Source organism: Hipposideros armiger, unplaced genomic scaffold (genome assembly GCF_001890085.2).
Source record: "Hipposideros armiger isolate ML-2016 unplaced genomic scaffold, ASM189008v1 scaffold_228, whole genome shotgun sequence".
Classification (NCBI taxonomy): domain Eukaryota; kingdom Metazoa; phylum Chordata; class Mammalia; order Chiroptera; family Hipposideridae; genus Hipposideros; species Hipposideros armiger.
The window spans coordinates 1,993,450-2,015,539 of NW_017731578.1; the positions used below are offsets into that span (position 1 = coordinate 1,993,450).

Below are 22,090 nucleotides of genomic sequence, written 5' to 3' on the forward strand. Positions count from 1 at the left end.
GATGGTTACCGCTCGGCAGAGAATAACGTGCTGTCTCAGAGGCATGTCCATCCCGCCAGCTTCAACGCGGCAGTCGTTTGTGGCGGGCCGACTGTGCGCTGGGCTGGGTCACAGGGAGGCGGCAGGTGGGCAGGGTTCTTGCCCTGGGGAGCGGACAGTCAGAGGTTGGGGACACGACGCAGGGAAGGGCCACGGCAGGTGCCCACTCAGGAGTTGGGAGACCACTGCTGCCGCCTTCCAGCCCCCGCTCCTGCCGAGGTCCAGGAGGCAAGCAGCCACACTGACCTCCCTGTCAGGGTCAAGATTCCAGGATGTGGGGAAGTCTGGCAGCTCCTCAAAATGTGAAACGTGGAATGACCACATGACCCAGCAATTCCGCTCACAGGTGCATATCCACACGCACTGGAAACAGGGACATAAACAGATANTGGCTGAGAAAGGGAGCACAGGACCAGAACGGCTTCCTGGAAGGTCCAGCCAATGATGCCAAGTGGAGGCCAGGCCACTGTGCTGGGAGGTTCCTCTAACACAGGGGCGCCCTGTTGAGGCTGGGGGCACGCTGGAGGTGGGGTACAGCAGGAAAACTTCTGCACTGCGCTCCAATTCTTGGAAGCTGGAGGTAATGTCCACATTACCAAATGGCTCTCGGTTCTCTGGGGTCTGAATAACCAGACCCCATCCTGCACTGCTGAGGACCTGGCCCACCAGAGGGCTGGCCTCTGTCCCCGGGGGACTTAGGGGGCTGGAGATAACCGGAGATCCCGATTTTGGGGCGGAGCCCAAGCACCTGCACTTTTGACAAGTCCCCAGGTGACACTGCTGCCACCTCTGGGAGCACATCTGGGCAGCTGCTGCCCCTGCCCCGGTCAACTCACGCAGAACCCAGGGTGGGTGCCTCAGGGCCCCCGGGGGGTTCCGACACCCCTGGTTTCACTTCTGCTTCCTTCTCCTCAATCTGCCCACCCCGGCCTCATAAATTTTTCATCTTTGAAGGAGACAGAATCGAGCAAAACTCCAACAAAATGAAACCCAAGCCACCACGTTAGTTATCAACACGCTGCAGTTCTCCCAACATGGCCTGAAATGGGGCTGTTTCTGAGTCAAAGGAGAAACAGGCCCTTGTCAATGGCTGGCTTCCTGAGGGCCCATGTGGCTGACACGTCACATCCTTACTGTCGGGGCTCCCTGGGAGAGCCGGGAAGTTAGAGAAGGAACGGCAGCTGCAGGTCCTTGGCATCTGTAGGGTGGAGGTCTGGGCAGTGGTGCTGTGAGCACCAGTGAGGGGTCTGTGCAGGGCTCAGATGGTGCGAACATAGCACTCAGATCAGGGGGCACGCAGAGACCACCCCCAGAGTGCGCACGCTTCGGTCCTGATGCAGTCACTGAGTGACAAGGCTGGGGGCCCACCGTGGAGGTGCACGGCCCCCTGGCCCCTGGCCCTGGTCCACAGGCCGCAGAGGGCACAGCTTCTCTGTGGCGCATGCTGCTCTGGGTGGCCTGGGAGTCTGTCTACATTGGGGGCAGCCGCCCTAGGTCCTGCAGGTAAGCCACACTCACCTGGAGAGGCAAGAGGCGAGGGCGGTTGAGGTCACCCTCGCGTTCCACAGAGGCCACCTGTGACGCACCCTCATTTTGCCCAGAAGGAGCACCCTCATTTTGCCCAGAAGGAGCAAGGAAGGACAGACAGACAGATGGTGGCCTTGTTTGAGAAGCTCAGAAGGAAACAGGGGAAACGGAGGATGTTCCCAAAGTCACGGATCAGCCAGGCTGCGTGCCTGCCACCCAGGCACCACGAGTGCCTGCCACCCAGCCACCATGAGCGCCTGCCACCCAGGCACCACGAGCGCCTGCCACCCAGCCGCTGCAAGGCCCAGCCAGGCAGCACTGCCGCAGGTAACAGGAGACCCTGCCTAGATCAGGCTCCAGGCCTGGGGCACATCCCATCCCAGCCATGACGAAGCTGTGAACACACCTCCCTCCCTGCCTCTACTCTGCAGGGAGCAGGGCCTGGAGAGACAGGTGTGGTGGCCTGGGAAGTCCGAGGGCTCTGCACCAAGCCCCACAGCTGCCATTCACTGGCTANGTTGTAAGGGCCAAGCTCGCAGTGGTGAGAGGTGCGTATGTGGAGGGGTCTTTATATCATAGGCCTTTGGTGCTGGGCTGGGGGTGCCCCCAACACCCTGGCCCCCTCAGAGTGTGGCTGTGTAACAGCGGAATCGATATAACCCCTGAACCCCTTAATCCTCTTTAAATTATCTGGATGCGAAGGCCCTAGACGGCAGCACCAGGGAGCAGGGCAGCCTGAGTGCTTCCTTCCATCCCGCATTTTAACCTCAGAGGCCAGATAAACAGCAACTTGCCCCGTGATTTTTGAAGGTCAACAGAACATAACAGATAGGCTCCGCAAGTCTTTGCCTAATAATTCGAACAAGTGACCTAAATGAAATGGCAAGCCACCTCCCAGCTGACCAGGACGATCTGACCGCTTGCAGCATCTCCCCAAGAAATCCATGTTGGCCCCTTTCACGACACGCTCCCCAGCTGACCGGGACGCAGGCCACGGTCCCAGCGGAATCGGAGCTGGGACGGTCACCAGCAGGCACAACCCTGGACGGCAAAGGGAGGCCAGGCGCCTGTCCAGGCGCAGCAGAGCCAGCGGCCGTGGAGGGGACCACACTTGTTCACTTTGAGGCCGTGCGCAGGCCATTCTGGAGGTTTCAGGGGGTCCGGGGAGGACGAAACGCTGAGGGAGCACTCAGCCACATCTCATCTATGGGACGCTCGGGAAAGCTTCTCGAGCTCCGTGCCTCAGTTTCCTCATTTGTCAGAGCGGGCGGGTACTCTTTAGCTGGCAGAGGCGCATGAGCCCAGCATGGGGCCGCATCACGGCCCACTGGCTTCGTCCCGAGTCCCCCGTCAGCATCCCAGCTCCGCGTTTAATGCACATCAAGCATCCACTTCTGGGTGTGTGATTGTTGTTACGAGACCAAGAGAAAGGCTGAACGACTCTTTAGGGCTGGCTCGAGGGAGGGGAGAGGGAGATATAAGGACGCAGAGGAGGTGTGTTTACAGTCATGCAGCTCGGGGACCCGGCACATCGGGGCTGTTTCAGTGGCGCTGGGAGGAGACACCACAGGGTCTGTGCTGAGGGACGGAGGACGGGGCCCGGGATGGTCCTGGGTTTCTGGTGGAGTAAACGGAAGCTGGTGGCCCTCTTTACAGCGGTGAGAGGAGGCGAGGAGAGGGTGTGGGGCGGGTGGTGGTGGGGACTCGGTCCCACCTGGAACACCCTAATTTAAGGCCGTCTGTTTCACAGGCTCTTCTGTCCGTACGTGGCCNTGTGTGCCGGTGGGAAAGGTGCCGGCACCCTTGGGGCCCTAAAGACACAGGAGGCTGGATGGTCACAGCTGGAGTGGCTGCCTCCTCCTCCTCCTCCATCGCCCGCCCTAACTTGGGCCACGGAGGGGGACCAGCTGTGAGGGTGTGGCCTCTGGATGACCCACGACAGTGTGGTGGCAGCTGGACAGCATGGCCTGGGCACTCCCAGATGGGCCAACACACAGTGGGGACGGATGAACCCTCCTCCACCAGGCATCCGCGTCAGATAAAGCTCCCGCCTAGGGGACCAAGGTCCTAGTTCCCGCTCCAGTATGCGGGACGAGGGACTCTGAGCCAGGCCACCTCTCCTGTCCTCGGGTCTCCTTCCAGGAGACGGAGCCACCAGCCAGCCTACCCGATGGGATGCTGGCGCTCTTCACCCCGCGGAAAACAGGGCACTTTGAGAAGCCGCACACATGAAGCAGCGCAGAGATGATGGAAGTGACCCGCTGCCATGTTTGTAGGTTAGAACCAACCAGAACGTGGGCTTTCGTCCTCATCGGGAGCCGCCCCCCCACCCTGAGCTCAGCGCCTTCTCCGCACAAAGCGCTGACCCGCCTGCCCATCACAGGACCGTCACTGGTCCCAGTAAGGAAAAGAGGGAGGGGCCAGCCCACCAGGGCACCCGCTCAGAGACAGGGAGGCCGGAGCGCTTGGCCCCATTCCTGAGCGGCCGGCACTAAAGAGGCGAAGGCAGCGGGCTCCCGGGGCACCAGTGAGGGAGGATGACCAGCTGGGGAAACACAGCTCCACGGAGAGGCCTAGCGGCAGCTTGTCTGCACACATCTGCTCTACAATATTAGAACCTCCCGGATTCAGGAGAGGGGCACATTTGCATCCCAGTCAAATAAGCAGGGGTGGCTGGAGGCAAGTGTGCTGTGGCTGCTGTGCTGAGGTGAACCACAAACGACCTGGCTGAATTCAGCAATTATTATTTAAAACAAACCTTTAAAGAACTTGGAGGAAGGGGCTCCCGCCAGAGGGGCACCAGAGGCAGCGCCACCTCTATGCCAGTCACAGCAGGTGGCCTGTGGTGCTGGTCAGCCAGGCCCANAATAATAATAATAATAATAATAATAATAATAGCAGAATACCAGTACTCTGAAACGTCCTGCACAGCTCCCCTGTGTGTGAGCGCAGAACCAGATCCCTTCTACATATGAAACGGTAAGTAATCACAGTGGATAATTAATGAACGGCAATAAGGGACGTGATGTTTAACAGCAGTAATACGACTATTTATTCCTGCCTACCCTGTGCCAGGGGCCGTGCTGAGGGCACTACACTTTTTAAGTCAGTTACTCGTGGCAGCGGAATGGGGCAAGGTCTACCACCCTCCCAATTTAACGTGTGAGGAAACCGAGGCACAGAGGGTCTGCGGAGCCGGCCCACGTGACATGCGCCGCCAGGAGGGGCCGAGGCTGGGGTTGGAACGCAAGCTCTGGGCCTCCACCGCCCGGCCCACGCTGCGTGTCTAAGCTGGAAGTCCAAGGTCAGTTACGCCCGTGTGGTGTGGCCCTTCCTGTGACAGGTGCCCCGAAGGTCATGAGGAGTCCAGGACAGATAGAAAATCTGCTTGCGCCTTCTTCCCGGGGACGCCCGGCTTCCCACGGGCTCCCCTGAGGATGAGTGTGCAGAGGGGCTGTCCTATGTCCCCACCTCCCTGCGTCTGGTCACTGCACAGTGACTGCCCATCCCCGTCGGCCTCCTGGACACACTGCGGTCCCCCAGGCAGAGTGGGTGGCTCTCCTGGTGTGTCCCCAGCCCAGCCAGGCCCTGCAGAAGTTCAGCTGACAGGGCCCAGGGGGCTCTGCTCATAATGTTAACGCTGAAAACTCNCCTGCCCACAGTCAGGGCAGGTGCCGATGGCTCTCCTGTCAGGCACTGTGTCTGGGTCAGGGTGGGTGTTCCCTGTGCAGCACAGGGGAAGCAGAGTTGGGCTCCCCCATAAATCACAGATTTAAGCCGTTCAGAAGTCCACGTTTCATACCCTGAGGATAAATGGCGCATCCACAGGCCCTCCACGAGCCCGGCATGCTCCCTGAGGCCACACTGGGTGGGGAACGGAGTCCAGCCCCCCTGTCACTACCAGGCCTCTCCCCTCCAAAGACACTCAAGCTCTCCCTTGAAAATGGAAAAGCAGCAATAAGTTTCCACACGCAATTAGCTCGGCAAAGCTAACAGGCTTGGGCAGGGACCGTCACCGCGTGCTTCACTCCCCCTGCGGGGAAGTCCTCACCCCACCCACTCTCTGGGTCACAGAGGAAGGACCCCTCCACGTGGCCGGGAGCGAGCCTCTGGGTGGGAAAGCAGGGGTCCCAGCTTTCCCCGGATCCTGCACTGAACCCCTGACTGGAATGTACATCTAGACCACCTGAATTAAGCCATCTGGGCTTTCCTCCATAGCTGCACCACGAGGGAGCCAGTATAGATGCACCCCTGTTCCTGGGCACCCCTCATTTTAAGAGTTATGTAGGGGCATGCTTCCCCAGGGACTTCAACTGTCTACTGTGACTATTAGGACCTGTCTTGGTGCGGCTGAGCAGAAAAGATTTGAATGAAATGAGAGTTGAGGCCCAGCTCGGGGGCTGGGGTCATCAGGACCCCCAGGGCCGGCCCACCTGCGCCAGGACCCCACCTCCCCGGGAGAAGTGAGTTTGGTTTCTCCAGAAGACGGGAAAACAGCCTCCCCACATCTCCGAGCAACCCCAGAATAACACATGCACAGAACACACACAAAGCCACTCAGATCAGGTAGTTCGAGATCTGAGCTCGCCCAGCGGTGTCACCCAGGCAACCGGCCAAAGTGAAAGACCCAAAGCTAACAGAAGCTAGAATCTCCACCGCCTAACACTCCTGATGTCCAGAACGCAACAGAAGATGACGGGACACACGGAGACCTGAGAGGAGGGAGCCCATTCTCAGGAGAAAAAAAAAAAAACCAAGTGAGCCAACCCTGAGGTGACCCCAACGATGGGATAACAGGCGGGGATTTTAAAGGGACGATTATATCCCTCCGCGATGTCGTAGAACAGCCCGTGCTGTCGATGTGCGGAAAATCTCAACAGACTAATGGGGAGTCTTGGCAAATATAAAGAAACAATAAAAAATTAAAAAATACACGTGGAAACACCAGAGTTTAAATATGAAATTTCTGCAATTAAAAAGATGCACAAGATGGATTTAACAGCTAACAGGCCATTTCATAGGAAAGAGTAAGTGACCTTGAAACCGGATGACTAGAAACGATCTAAGGTGAAGGAAAAGATGGGGAGAAAGTGCACAGCGCCCCTGGGACTTGACGCCCCCCGCAGAGCTGCGTGCAGCTGGACTAACAGAAGGAATCAAGAGACAGCCTGCGCTCCGCCTGTCTGTAGGAGCTTCTACAGTCCAGGCGAGGTCAGCCGGGTCAGTGCCAGGTACAGAGCGGGGACCTGAGCTAGTTACCGGCTCAAGGCCACACAGTGACTAGGTAGGGAAGGCAGGGTGTGAACCTGGCCTACCCAAACCCTCCCCCAGGGAGCATGGCCTCTACCGCCCAGGCACCTTCTGAGGCCTGCGTCCTGGTTGGCATGTGTGGTGCGCCCTTGCTTCTGTCCCTGGTGAGTTCAGCTGCCCCGTGTGGCCTGCAGCCCACATCTGCCTTCTCCACGTCCCTCCCATGGCCTTCACACCACAGGACTCAGCTGCAGCCGCTGCCAACCACCCCCCGTCCTGCACACGCCCCCATGACATCCATCTCCCTAAAGAGCCCCCATTCCTGGTCTTCCTGCTCAGAGACCATCGCTGGACCCCACGACCCTGGCGACACAGCCTCACTCCATGGCCTGGCATTCCCGGCGGCCCTCAACGCCTTTGAGCCTTGTTTTCTGGCCTTCCGCTGTGGGGGTCCCTCCCCACCACACAGCGAGAGCCCTCCTTGGACGCTGCAGGCCTCTGGGGTGGGGGGAGGCACAAGCTCCACCACCCACCCGGGCACCCCGCCTGACTCCCAACAAGACACCACCAAATCCAACCTGTGCGATGACCAGTCCCGGCACTTCTTCAGGAGGCCCTCGGGGGTTTCCAGGCGGGGAGGGGCCATGGACGCCCCCGTCCGCCCCACCCTGCGCCCTCCACAATGGCATCTCGTTCCAGATGCACGTGTTGTTGTCCCTGACACACGACAGCGACACCGAAGCTGTGTCCTGCGAGAATGGCTGGCTAGCGTCACTCTGTTCCCTGTCTGCCTCCCGGGCTCTGTATTTGCACAGGGGCCCCGGCCTGACCTTGTCCCAGAAGCAGAGGACACTGACCTTTGACCCTGTCGCCACGGTGAAGGGGGATCTCGCCATCCACCTGGGGTTGGTATGGCTTGACGACGACGAACAGCCTCCCGGGCACCGCGCTGTACAGCTTCCGCTTGGGCCCTGGGTACTCAAAGGCGGAGAGCGTGTCCTTGTTGGCACCGGGCGGGAAGGTTGGCCTGCGAGGGACAGGGTAGAAGGAGAGAGGGAGACAGGGAAGGAGGGAGAGAGAAAGGGAGGGGGAGAGAGGGAGAGAGGAAAAAAAAAAGGTCACCACCCGAGACACAGCAGGCCACGCTCCGCGCCTGCAGCCAGTCCGCTGACGGCAGAGCCGTGCCAAGGGCAGGCACACTTGGCCTCCCATCTAGACGGGGCTGAAGGCAGGTAACGATCCAGGGGCAGCATCCGAGATGAAAAGACTCTAATAGCACCCCATGTACTTTCCAAAAACAGTGAGAGCAGGGACCCGACAGGCATGTCTACCCCGTGTTCACAGCTGCGTTAGTCACAGCGGCCAAGCCGGACCCACCCAGGTGTCCACAGATGATGAACGGGCACACGAAACGCGGTCCATCCACCCGGTAAAGTGTCACTCGGCCTTAAAAAGGAAGGACATCCTGACACCTGCTGCCACGTGGATGGACCTGAGGACACTGTGCTGAGTGAAATGAGCCAGACACAGAACAAACCCTGTGTGACCCGCTCACTCGAGTCCACAGAGGAGTCAGAGACATAGAGACAGGAAGCAGCTGGTGGGGCCAGGGCTTTGGGGGGGGGTGCGGGGGGGGTGAGTGTTCACTGGGGACAGAGTGTCAGTTTGGGACGATGGAAAGCTCTGGAGATGGTGGTGGTGACGGCTGCACTTTGTGAGTGCGCCTAACAACACCGAGCTGTGCACTTAAACTTGGGCAAGCGCCCAAGCACAGCCAGACGGGGTTAAAACCACAGGGTGCTGGCCGGGGGGCTACGGCCCCGAGTTCTCAACATCAGAAAACGTGGGCCGACGTGGACGCGAGAACGGAGCCGCGTCCCAGCCGTCCCGCGTGAACAGCAACCTGCCTGCACACTGCTCTCCCTCCCGGGTCACCGGTCAGTCACTTACACTCCCATCAGTCACTCATCAGGCAAGTATCTGGGGGGTCCAGAGACACCCATGAACATGAGACAGGCTTGAGCCTCACAGGGAGAAGGACAAACGGGAAGGTGCTTTTCTGCGTGTCTGATGGGCCAGCACAGAGGACAGGGTGACTCGGGGAGAGGCTGGAGGCTGCAGGGAAGGCTCCGCAGGGACGCCAAGGGCAGAACGGACGCCCCAGAGACCAGCGGGACGTGACTGGGCAGGCTCTGGGTCACCCCGGCTGCAGTGTGAGGAGCGGGGCGCCCCTGAGGTCACGGCTGACGTGCAGAGTGTCGGGGGAGTTAGAGACAGCAAGAAGCAGGATTGCCTGGACCTGGAGACCGGCTGGAAGTCGGTGTCCCCCAGCCTCCTGCCTCACACAGAGGAACGGGGCTGTGACGGATGCCGGCTATGGCTCCGGGAAAGGGGGCACATCCAACACAACACGCCCCAAGCCCTGGCTGTTTACTGAGCTGCGTCTTGAGCATGAGAGCTCGGACCCCATGTCACCCTGTGCTGCCCGCACTGTCTCCCTCCGACCTGGGCCCAGACAGAAACGTCGGCGTCCTCAGCTGGCACGCAGCCCTGAGCACCGCAGTCCCACCACGGGAATCTAGGTCTAGCTCTGCCTCCGCTGTCCCGGCGATAGCAGCTCACCCTCCACAGCCGCCCTGAGGAGGCACTAAGAGGACAGACGGTCATCAGGGTGTCCCACCCGCTGGACGCAGTGACACTGGCTGGGGCAACCCGTGTGTCCTGGGTCTTGCGTGGACGCCGCAGTGAGATCCACGGTGATGGGAGACGCGGTGGACGCTGTCGAGCGCGGCACTACCCCACTGCCCCCACCCTTTCCGTGGTGACCCCAGGCCACTGCAGCTGGCTTCTGCCCATTTGCGGGCACAAGGCCACCCCAGCTTGGAGCGGAAACAGGGGTTCCAGAAGGTTCCGGGGTGGTGGGACTCCACCTTCCAGGGCAGTGGGGAGGGTGCCCAGAGCCTCCTGTGGGGGGCACAGCTCTGAGTTGCCTCCTGCTGTCTGCTCTGCTCCCACCGCACCCCTGCCCTCCCTGACGCCCAGCCAGCCCCTTCCCCTTCCACCGGGGGCCCCTGGCCTCCCCACAGACATCTGAACCCTGGCTTGACTCTGACCTGACTCCAGGGCCACTGCTAGAGACATCGGGGGCTCCGTGTCCTCAACTATATCAACCCTGGGGGGGTGACACCTTGCCCGTTCTCATTTCTTGGGTGGGGACGTGGCGTTCCCCTCTAAATGGGAACGCCCCACACGGAGGAGCCTGGAGTCTCTGGGGTTCATGGCTCCACCTAAGAGGTTCTGTTCTCTGAGCAAGCCCCCCGCCCCGGCCCATTGGACTTGAGGTGCTCCTCTCGGGCTGCGGTTCCTTCCCGGGGTGTTCAGGGTGGCACAGCCGCTACTCGGCTGGGGGGGTAACACTGGTGATGCCGACGTCTCCTTCCTCCAGACGGGCTGCGGGCACAGGCTGGAGGCTGGCCCTGCCTGCCTGAACACCAGGGCCCTCCCGGGGTGGCCAAGCCCCCCATACAGGGCTGGACCCTCTGCCTGTTTTACCCACCCGAAACCCAAATGCCCGCTTGGCCTCAGCTTCCCGCGGCCGAGCTCAGGGAAAGGAAAGCGACTTGGGTAAAAGACAGGCTCCCGCGAGCCCCTGCCAGGTTCTGCCCGGTGGTGGAAGACTTTCCAGCTCAGCCCTTACCTGTGGGGGAAGGTGGGTGGGGCTGCCCCCCAGTGCGCCTGAGAAGGACGAGGCTCAGGGGGACACAGCCAGGGAGCCGCGGGGGCCTCTAACCTCTGCCTGGGCTCAAAACCATGAGCCTTTCCACTCTGCTGAGCTAACTTCACCCAAGAAACGCTCATTTGATGGCGGAGGGGTGGGGGGGGGCAGCCGCCCCAACTTTGCAAAAATACATCAAAAGCTGTCTGGACCTGGCAAGAGCCATCAGCCCCAGGTCTTGGCAGGACCCCAACTCCCCTTCTCAACACTCAGTGCTGGGTGACAGGGCAGGTGGATGCAGAAAAACCCCGCCTCCGCCAGTTCCTGGAGACACGGACCAGCCATGCCAGTGGGCGCCACCAGAGGGCGCGTCTCAGGCAGGTGTGTGCACAGAGCTTTCCTTGCACCTGAGCCAGGGCGCTAAGATGCTGCAGGTACACTGGCTCCCATCGCGCAGGACACTCTTACGTCTCCTGCCTTGTACTTGGGCCAGCTGGCTATCAGGGGTCGGCTCCACGGGGGAGACTGAGCCTGACCACAGCACAGAGCCCGGGCTAGGGAGGGCGGCGGTCAGCAGGTGCCAGCAGGAGCCCAGGCAGGGGCCTTGGCCCCCCTCCCACCAAGTCTGCACCTGAGGGTTTGGTTCTGGCCACAATGATGCACCCATCACATTCTGACTGAGGTTTCTGGGGTCTCAGGTTGGCGTTGAGGTAAACGGGCTCTGCCTGAGAGAGGGGTGCTGGTAGCCAGCTTTCCCCGTGGGCATCGAGAAAGGAAGGGGCGAGGTGGGGATCTGCAGCCAGAGGTACCCCCCTTTGTGCTGAGGATGCTAAGTCTCCCCTGACCCGGCTGATGTGATTTTGTCCATTTCTCCTGTCGCTTAGCCAAGCATGTCACCCGGACAGTGGCGCCTGCCCCACGGTAGCCAGAAGGTCCTTCTAAAGTGTCATTGATGGTAGCAAACACCTCTATGGAAATTCCTATGAGCCAGACAAGGCAAGGCGGGGTGCTGGCCGGGCCAGGACAGCTCTCCCTGACTGGGACACGGGCAGCGGGACCACGGCTGGGAGCTGACTGTCCGGTGTTAGCACTGATAGTTCTGTGTCCTAGGCAAGGCTGGGTGCTTGGTCGCTCTGCCCACTGCTCTGGGTGAGAAGGGGAACGGGCCTGGCCAAACGCCCGGCCTTGGGTTGGACACGGATCTGGGCTTCATCTAAGAGCCAGTGTAGACTGGGCACCTACTATGTGCAAGACACTGCCCTGAATTCCTTCTGTCAATCCGAGAACAACCCGAGGGAGCTGGCCTGGCCATGATCCTCACCCTACAGTCACCAGAGATGAGGCACGAAGGGTTAAGTCACTGGCCCAAAGTGTGGCCCAGGACATGTGCTCAGGAAGTCCTGGGATCAGGCATTCGGGACAGGCGGGCTGCTGCAGTTCTCTCTCACACGTGCATACACGTACACACATGTGTATGCACAAGCACACACACAGATGTGCATACATTCACACACACACACACGTGTATGCCCAAACACATGCACACACACGTGCATGCCCAAACACATGCACACACACGTGCATGCCCAAACACATGCACACACACATGCATGCACACACAAGCACACACATACGCACACACCTGCACAGGAAACCAATCAGACAGGGTCCCTGCCACACGCCCCAGTTGCTTTTCTCTCTTCAGAAGCAATATTTTGTTTGCAGCTTTTGCAAATCCCTGGCCACGCTGCCTTTGGTACCTTATTAGATTTGATGCTGGAGGAAGGGGACACACTTCCTAAAATTATAGCCATAATTCTAGTGGATGGTGTGAAGTGGAATTTTCTGCCTCTGGGGAATCCTTTAATTTAGCTTTAAACTGCTCTTAGCACCTGGGACTTCTCCCTGGGGGTGACTCAGCGCGAGAATCTAGACCAGAGCCAAGAGCTGGATCGCACCGTTCGGAGAATGAGACTCGGGTGGGAAGTGTCGGTGGGCTGAAGCACTGATGTGGGCTTGAGGGGGGGAGATGCCAGCATCGAGAGGGTCAGGCCGGCAGCCCAAGGGCACATGTCCCCCATAACCTCTGTGGCTGCAGCCCGGAGACCTGGCCTGCTGCCCGTGGTCACAGCAGTCCCCCCCCCCGACCACATGAAGCCCTGAACCCTCGGCCAGGGCTTCCTGCCTGAGCCTGCACTCCACACACACACCGAGCTTGCAGGACGGTGCCCTATGCCCTGCCCCACATCCTAACCTCACCTGGGCTGTGGCATCAGGCAGGACTCACCACAGGCGGGGTTGGTGAACCCAAGGGCTTTGGACACCCAGGAGGAGATGTGGGAGGCAGATGGGGACGCGGGTGACCAGGCACTGAGGGCTGGACCAAAGGGGGCATTCAAACCTCACCGGAAATGCCACGCCAGCTAGGAAAACACAGGTCCTCAGGCCCTTCCCGGCCACCAGGGTTCAAGGAGGAGAAACCCTGGTGGACCCCAGTCGCAGACTCAAGAGCCAGCAGCCTGGGTCAGAGTCCTGCTCCGACTACATACTGGCCATGTGACCGCGGGCCTCAGTCCTCTCATCTGAGAAATGGGAGGGCGCAGCGCCCCGCAGAGGCTCTGCGCGGGGAAGGGGCCAGATCTAAAGTGTGTGGAACAGGCCCGGGCCCACATGACTACACGGCAGGGTTTGTGGTGACAGAAATGGTCATTGCTTTGATGCTCATGGCCCCCCAAGGCCCAGGCAATGAGCCCCCCCGCCCACCCTGGCCTCCTGCCTGGAAGTCCTATCCTCGCCTGAGAAATCCTGGAAGGCAGCGTGACAAGGTGGAGGGTGTGCCTAGGACCTGGCACGCTGAGTGCGGATGCAGCTCCCCTGACTGTGGGGACACAGTGGGGGGGAGGGGTGGATGGACCCCTGAGTCAGACACCCAGGGGGTGTCCCACGCCCAGTCTGATCTATGCTAGCGTTGTGTCCTCATCTAGAAAAGGGAAAAGAAGGGGGTTCCTGCTGCTAGGGGCTGCGTCAGAGACTGTTGAGGTTCTCTTGATGCCCCTGACGCAGGGGCAGACACGACAGGACCGGCTGAGACCGTCATCATGGCCGCTGGGGTTTGCACCCTCCAATGCCTGCCTTGGTCCCTCGCAGCCTGAGTTTCCTCATCGGTGCCAGGCTTTCTCCCTGCTGGGAGCGAGCGCTCATTCTGGATAAGGCACGTTTGCTCCAAGATTTGCAGGTCTGCACATGGGGCACGCAGAAGAACTCGGCACGGAGCAGGTTAGTGGCCTTAACTCCTGCTGCTCACATGTCCCTTTGAGGACCCAGAAGCCAACGCGTAGGGACAGGAAACGAAGTCCCACACACCAGCAGCCGCCCCAAGCTCCCCTGGAAGCTCCAAGTGCCCGGCCGCCCAGAGTGCCCACACGTGCCCCGAGCGGTCATCACGGGTGCGGTGTCAGTGAAGACGGCCCTGAGCCCTCACTGCTCTCAGGGGACAGACGGAATGAAACAGGCATCTGCTCAACCACTGGTCCCCACGGGAGTCCTCCGACCCTGCGCCAGTCCCCGCCCCGCCAGCCGCTCCTTACCCCACGTGCCAGGGCTGCTGGGGCCACTTGCCATCGTCGCCGGCACCGCCGAGCCTGTTGAGCGATGGGGACCGGCTACGGGGCCCAGGGACATAGCTGCCAATGGTCCTCACAGCTCCGTCGGCCTTGCCGGGCACCTGCTGCAGCAGCTGAGGCGAGAGGCTGCGGTGGGAGGCGGCGGTGCAGACGGCCCAGTCGGGCGCGTTGGAGTTGAGGTTATTGTCGCTGTTGGAGCGCAGCAGGACCCGGGGGGCGGCCAGCGTGCTGGGGGGCCGCCGCCTGCGGTTGGAGTAGGCCGGGGCCTCTCGGAAGGGCACTGGGCAGAGAAAGGAGACGCAGGTGAGCGCGTGGCACCGTCAGTGCTGGGGGTGGGGGGGTGGGGCACATGCGAGCCGAGCGGAAGGCGCCGTGAGTTCTGTGCAGAGCCCCCCGCAGGACCCCACCGTGTACAGAACTCACCCCGACACAGAAGCACAGGCGGGGTGGAAACTGAGAACGTCTGCGTCTCATGAAGCGTTAAGCTAACGCTTGAGATGGAAGGGACACGGGGCCAACTTCCATCCGGGACAGCAGCCTGGCGGCATGTGTGAGGACAGACGGGCCACCCACCTCGCAACGCGGTCAGGACACTGCGGCAGCCAGTCCCTCCTCGCCCCGGCCTAAACTTGGCCCCTGGTGTGGGCTAACTGGTGTCTGCACCCACCCCCCAAGTTCATTACTGAAGTCCTGACCTCCAAGACCCCAGAACATGACCGTATATGGAGATGGGGCCTTTACAGAGGTGATTAAAGTGAAATGAGGTCACTGGGGTGGGCCCTCATCCACTGTGACTGGTGTTCGTATAACAAGAGGCAATTGGGACACAGACATGCACAGAGGGATGACCGTGTGGGGACACAGGGAGGAGACGGCCATCTACACGCCAAGGAGAGAGGCCTCAGAACCAGCCCTGCCGACACCCGGGTCTCGGCCTCCAGCCTCCAGGGCCGGGGACAGTAGATGTCAGTTGTTTAAGCGGTCCCAGCCTGGGACTTGGTTACAGTGGCCGCAGGACATTCACATAGCCCTTAAGTCTACTGTGTGGAATCACGCGGCGTCAACCCCAAGCACGCTCTTTTCTTCGCCCAGCAAACCAGGACCCAGCAGCACGACACGGAAGAGGGTGGCCACACTTCACCTGGCTTCTTACTGAGCTCTAGACTAGAGGCAAGGCCCTCACTGCCTGGGGACTCAGAATGAGGACATTGCCCATGGGGACGGTGGGGGCTAGCACTGCAGCCGCCCCGGGCTGCTCCGAGGGCAGGAGCCAGAGAGAGAAAGAGTCCTTTCCAAAAAGAGACCGCTAAAGAAAAGTAGCCCCCCGGGCTGCAGGGGAAATGACGTGCCAGTGACCTCTGGTTGCAAAGGGTGCACGTGGGCTTTCTTAGCACGCGCGACGCCCAGGCAGCTCTCCCACGCCTCGCGATCTACAAGCCCGGCCGAGCGAGCTCTGCGCTGCCCGAGGCCAGGGCTGCCCCCAGAGCCTGAACTGCAGACCTACAGGAAACCCACACCCTCCCTGGAGCAGCCTACCACGACTGGCTGCCCAAGTCGGAGCCACAGGGAAGTACTTCATGGGAAACTAAGGACAGCAGCCCCTGCTACCAGCCCATGCCCACGGTGGACGGTAGAGCTCATGGGGACAGAGGTGGTGCTGGCGGGGCTCGTGGGACAGAGGTGGTGTTGGTTAAGCTCACAGATGACTCAGAGAGCACTGGCAGAGTTCACTGGGGACAGAAGTGGTGCTGTCAAAGGGCACTGGGGAGAGGTGGCACCGGCAGGGCTCCACTGAGACAGCTGTGACCCAGTGCACGCCTTTGCAGCCTCCCAGGATGCAGGGCTGTCCTGGGAAGCCACACTGGAGGGGCATGAGGCGTCCTGGGCACACACACTCGGAATTCACGTTCTGGTTCAGAGCAGTTGGTGAGACTTAGGAAACGACACATGGGGGTCCCGTTCTTTCCCATCGGGCAGCGGTGAGCTCTCGTCCACCCCGCTGCCTCTGAGAAGACTCCATGTCGGAGCAAGACGCACTGTTCACACTCAGGGCTCGTCAGCTCAAACTTCATCCACTCTTAACCCCTCAAAGCAGTTGGACTTACAGGAACCGGCCTGGCTGCGGGGGGGTCGGGGACTGGGAAAGGCTGGCGACGTCCTCTGGGGACGGTCTCTAGGGCCTGAGGCTGCCCTCTCCCGGGGCACACCCCCGGGGGAATCAGCCACGGCCTCACCCCACCCGAGTGTGTGTTCTGCTGGTCACGAGGGAAAACCACATGGGTGTCACTCCCTCGGAGCAGACAGAGGCCAGAAGGACTTCAAGAATGACCGAGAGCTCATCAGCTAGGGTGACAATGCACCAGGGTGGTAAGTGCTTCGGGGACATCCGAGACCTGTCTGCCACGGTGGGAGGGGCGGGGACTGAAAGACCTCTTTGAGGGCTGATGGCTCCACCACCTTGGAGAGCGAGTGTGTCCTACACACAGTGACTGCTGGCCGGGGACTGTCACCGAGACAGCCAGCATCTCAAACAGACACACCACGTACAAAGCGGCCACACAACTCCCGGCTTTCCGTGTCATCTTCAGCGCCCACCAGCCCAAGGAGAGGCCGGAGCTCACGGTCACCATGGGGAGGGACACTCCTGCTCCAAGGGGACACTCCTGGACAGGGAAAGGCCTGCGGTCTGTGACACGGGCTCACACCGAGCCTTCCAGCTTCCCTGACAACACAATAGGGTCTGTTTTCTGACCAGTGTAACTGAGAAAGGTCCAACCACCCTTAACAGACACCGATGGAACTGGGGGGAACCCTGCCCGTGGCTAAGATGGACTCGGGAGGGAAGACAAGTCCATGAGAGAACAGAGTGGACACAGAAAGCTCCTCACACCACACTCCGCAGGAAAATCTCCGTGCTGTGCGTGGAGGGCAAAAACTGAGTCTCCGAACGTGAATCTGGGTTACCAACGTTAAGGAAGTGAGCACCGACGTAGGCTGTTTTTATAGGTTCCCTGGAAACAGGCTGAAGAGAGCCCTCTGAGAGCGGGGCTGGGAGAGTGGTGGGAACCCACGCCCTCGGAAGGCCGAGGGAAAAGCAGCCGGAGCCCCGAGGACCGGCGAGCTACTGGAATGGAACCGCACAGGCGACGACGTGAGGGCGAACATTCAAACGAAAATTATCTTGCTTAATTACCAAGATTCAACATTAAATTAGTTTCCTGTGCAATTTAATTGGAATTTCCCCCTCCCCGGCATCTGTGTTATGGCTTGGGCTGGGAGGCACCTTCCTAATTCCTCCAAAGTAACGTCTTCATAAACCTTCCGATTTCACAAAACGAGAACTCTCCATCTGACAAACTAACCGGAGCCCTCAGAGGAAATGTTTTTTTCTTGTGGGTTTTGCTGTTGTTGTTGTTCTTGTTAAAAAGGGTTAAAAATAACTCTTTTCCTGTCTGAAAATGATTAATATTCCACCCAACTGCTTCCTTCTTTCAGGCAATCTGCAAACTAAGTGGGTGGGTGTTTTCTTAGCCGTCTTACATGCACTAATTTATACATTCTTTTTCCACAATAAAAATCACACAAGGTATCACAAAAAGCGTGTGTACTTTTGAAGTCGGCCACGCTGCCTTTCCCACCCACCCCGTGCACTTGAACCCAGGACCGCTGAGAAGAGCCGGGACGCGGTCCCCACACCACCCGCGTGGCCAGCGCGGCCAGCGCCATCCTGACCTGCCTCCTGTACCCTGCACGAGGGCTCACCAGCCCCCAGGAAGCAGGCAGACTACAGTCAGCGCTTCCTTTATTTTCCCGGGGACTTCGTCCCTGACATGCCCTCCGGCAGTCACCATGGATGCGCGCTCCGGAATGCCATTCTGCAAGGGGCTGGAGACTCGGGGACAAAACCGAAATAAAACGGCACCTTCAAGTGGCTTAAAAAATTGCAGACCAACTTACATGCCGAGAATGATCAACCAGCAATTTTAGGAGGAACCGGAGGCCCCCGCGCCCCCGGAGAGCCCGTGAGAAACTGCTAATCCCCGCGCACCGGGCTCCCTGCCGCTTGTCCTTACCTTCCTTCTTGCTGAAGGCATTTAACAAAGACTTCATTTTCCCTCCGACTTTGGCAGCCGTCCGCCGCTCATTATATAACCTTCTTGGATGGGGGTAAGGAGTGCGGCGCTGCCCGGCCCCCCGGCGCTGGAGCGGAGTGGACCCGGGGCGCGGCGGCGGGCGTCTGGGCACGGCGTGCCTCCGAGCATCGCTGGGCATGCCAGACCCAGCGTGCTGGTGACAAAGCCCACCCCATAGTCTGTCTGTCAGCTGGGAACCAACTGTGCGTAGACTGGGGCCGTGCTCAAGCCCCACGGCCTCTCCCGGCGCCCGTCATGTGAGCGGCACTACTCTGCCTCTGCCATCCGTGCCCACCCGGGGAGGGGGGCTAACAGGAGCCGAGCATCCTGAAGCCGGCGGCCGGGACACACGGGAGGCGTCTGTGAGCCTGAGCCCCGATTGTCCCAGGAAACCCGGGCGGGTGCTGGGGCCACTTCTGCTCACACACACCTGGGGCTACATAGAATGCACTGTGCTTTTCTAATTTTGCTGGTCAAGAGAAAGCCGGGTTTCCTCTAATGCTGCTTGTCTGTCTGCTAGCAGGTGCGGAGGGCGAGTCCAGAGGCGCAAACATCCCCGTTCCAGAGAGCCTCACGCCGAACCCACATTCGCCGGGCAGCCCTCGCCTGCATTCTGGAATTTCTGCACATGACCCAGATTTCCGTTCAAAAGGATCAGACACAAGTACCCATTACCTCCCTGGCCCATCCCCATTGTGGTAATTACCCTGGAGAAAACAGAACCCCCCCCTTTTTAAAGAGAGATGAAACAATTACACAGCAGCCGAGCAATAGCTCGCCCTGGATCCAAGCAGCTGATAAAAATGGGCATCTTCAGAGTCACTTTACACATTTCTTTAGCATCTCCGCTCGACAGAAGTCGAGGAGAGATCATGGAAAGGGGACAGTGAGAAAGTGCTACCTGCAAAGCACACACAGAAGGGGATGTCACCGGCGTGCTCTGCGGCAGGTGGAAGGGGTCACTTCTCCATGAGGAGAAGGGTCTGGAAGGGGGTCGCCACACAAGGACAAGGGTCTTCTTGAACACTCAATGGGGCCCTGGGGAGCGGGCTCTGTCGCCCGCTGCGTCTGCTGCTGGGGCTGTAATTAAGTGTGCAGTTTTTCCGTTGCTAAGAGAACTGCTTCCGAAATTAAAAAGAGAGAGAGAGAGAGAGAGAGAGAGAGAGAGAGAGAGAGGGAGGGAGAGAGGGAGGGAGGAGACGAGATGAGGAAAAAGCAGCAGCAGGAACATGTGAGATGAAGTCCGTATGGTTGACACACTTGTGACAACAAGAATGGCGGCAGAAGCCAGGGGACGCTCAGGCTGGTGGGACGCCGCACCGGGCGGTCTCTCCGAGCGCAAGAGCGAAGCCTGCCTCGGACCGTCCGGCGTGTGCCCTGTATTGGCCGCGCACTTGAGTGCCATCTCGCTAACTCCCACCGTGCCATGCCACACGCCCTCTGCTGCTGGCACGCTCTGCCTGGGCAACATCCGCCACCCACCCTGCCGGGTCCCAATCCCCAGACCGGAGTCCCAGCCGGTTCTAAGACGTGCCCTAAGGAGCGATTCTGCCACTGCGTGTTTATCACCCGAGACCCCGCCGACTTGTCCCGCACACTTCACGTCCTTGGGGACAGCAGTGGCAATGGAAGCTCGGTGTTCTTGCATATGTGTGACAGGACGCATAGCTTCCAGAAGCATCTCCCTCAGATGCAGGGAGTGTCACCAACAAGGGCTCAGCAGCTCCCACGTGGGGAGGCTGCAGCTGTGTCCCCGGGGCAGGCTGGGTGGGGGTCTGCGAGATGGCCTTGGCTGGCTCTTGGGGGTGCACTGGCCACGGGCCCGGCGCCTGCCCGGCTGGCACAGGACGCCAGTGATGGCACGCCGACAGCACGCCAAGGGAGCTCCCCTTCAGAGGCTGAGCCCTGCCTGCCACGTGGGCCCCCGGCACTCGCCAAAGCTCAGGGAAGCCTGTGGGAGAGTGGGAGCCTCCGCGATGCTCAACCCTGGTCCATCTGTTTGTGATGGACGCCCTCCCAAAAGCGTGGAGCCTCGTCCCGCGCCAAGTTCCCACGCCAACCTTCGCTGTCAGGGGAGCAGACAGTGCCAGCATTCCAGTGTCGATGGGGTGGGGACATCACCAAAGGTCGGTGGAGCCCCCACTATTGGAGGCCCCCCCCTAGCTGCTGACCTTGGATGGAGGACATAGAGAAAATCCCACCTCTTTTCTGACTCAGGGACGGAGGGAGCCGAACCACAGGTCCCCAAACAGCAGGGATGCGTGACCCAGGTGGGAGAGCCACTGTTTCTCAAGGTGGGTTTTGCCCACAGGTGGGAGAGGAGTCAGAAACGCTGGGATCTGGGGCTGCCCACCCGAGAAGGGGGCCTGTCCAAGAAGGGGCCTTGTAACCAGCAAACAGGCCTGGGGTGGAGGGGCCGCCCACCCCACCCACCCCTACATCCCAGCGTCACCGTACTTGTGGGCGGCGGGCTCTGTGGGCCCAGGGGACACAGGGTGAACAGGAGAGAGTCCTGGTCCCCTTTCAGACTGCACGGGGCCAGGTGGGAGAGGAGACCTGACAGGGAACAGTTGGGTTGGAGGAACCCAGGAAACGCCCGCACCAAAGCACTCCTATTCCAGACACCTTTAAGTCTTTGAACAAGCAGACAGCTTTCCCAGTCCACGTTCCCAGGAATCTGAGTAAAAACGGCACAGAAATCAGGAGCAGTAGCTGTGGAGTTTGCAGGCCTACTGTGGGCCCAGCCCTGCCCCACAGGAACCCTGTCAGGGGAGGTGGGCCACTCCTGGCCTCTGAGGCCTCATCGTCACTGGTGGGCAAGCTCTCCTTGAATACTTCCAGCAACAGGGAGCTCACTACCTGTGTGCAGAGGTTCTCGCTGTCAGACGCAGGCTGGGGACGCTGGCTCCTTTCCCTTTGCACAGACAATATGGCTGGGCCCGCCATGTACTTGTTTGAATGGAAACTTGAGGCATTAAAAGCCCAGACGTCACTCCAAGCCCTTCAGGCTCAAACCACAGAGACCCAGCTTTGACCCGAGTGACGCTGGGAAGTGGGGCGGCAGAGGCAGAGGGAGGCGGACCTGCTCTGATCTGCTCCAACTTCCTGCAAAGCCCCAGGAATTAGCCAACACTGATTCCATCTCCAAGATGAGGGGATTAGAACCCCTGAGAGCTGGAGGCCCCAAAGGAAACATCAAGATAAAGACAGAAGCTGAGGTTTAAACCTGCGTTTCTCCCTCAGGCTCCCAGACACCTTTTGCTCTGAGCAGTTCATCCTGCGATGGGTCTCAGACGGCTGGGACACCCCCGTGGGGCCTCCATCAGGCTCCAAGACCCACTGCACGGTCCTGTAGATGTGACAGGTAGGGTCCCACACACACGGGCCAAGCCTCCTCGCCCCACGCCTTCCACCAGCTCGCAGACCCTTGTTCCTTAAACGGGGCCCTTCAGGGACAACCAAAGTGACCACTAGGCACTGCGCCGGCCACAGGCCTGCTGACCAAGTGCCAGTGAGGTTTGATTTCAAATGAGTTTCATTCCAGACGAGGGGGAATGGGAGGGGAACAACTGCGGGGTCCAAGCCGGATGGGGGTTACGCAGGGAATCTGCCTCCCCCACGTTCCCACCCTCCATCCCAAAGGACATGCAAGTGCCTTCTGAGTTGGGGGCTGTCTGAAAGACCAAGCAGCAGGAGGAAAGAAGATATGGAGGCCCCCACATCAGAAACTTGCCAGGAAGGAAAAGAGGGTCACCCCAAGAAAAGCCCGGCACTGTCGGCCGCCTAGCCTGGCCCTTCAGCGA

At 60.0% G+C, this 22,090-nt stretch overlaps 1 protein-coding gene across 1 annotated transcript; it reads right to left on the reverse strand.

The window, feature by feature from the left end:
• Nucleotides 1–379: 379 nt before the first annotated feature.
• LOC109389281 (SH3 and multiple ankyrin repeat domains protein 2-like) lies at nucleotides 380–19,021 on the reverse strand. The gene is made up of 4 exons (XM_019654663.1): nucleotides 18,228–19,021; nucleotides 14,119–14,434; nucleotides 7,674–7,843; nucleotides 380–402 (listed from the first exon to the last, which is right to left on the reverse strand). The coding sequence occupies exons 1-4, from the start codon at nucleotides 18,424–18,426 to the stop codon at nucleotides 380–382; spliced, it is 708 nt and encodes a 235-aa protein (XP_019510208.1). The 5' UTR covers nucleotides 18,427–19,021.
• Nucleotides 19,022–22,090: the final 3,069 nt, after the last annotated feature.

Coding starts and splice junctions, on each gene's coding strand:
- LOC109389281 (XM_019654663.1), bottom strand. CDS start 18,426: ATGCCCAGCGATGCTCGGAGGCACGCCGTGCCCAGACGCCCGCCGCCG. Junction 7,844..14,118: donor CAGCAGCCCTGGCACGTGGG/GTAAGGAGCGGC, acceptor TGTCCCTCGCAG/GCCAACCTTCCCGCCCGGTG. Junction 403..7,673: donor CCGTGGCGACAGGGTCAAAG/GTCAGTGTCCTC, acceptor CCCTGTTTCCAG/TGCGTGTGGATATGCACCTG.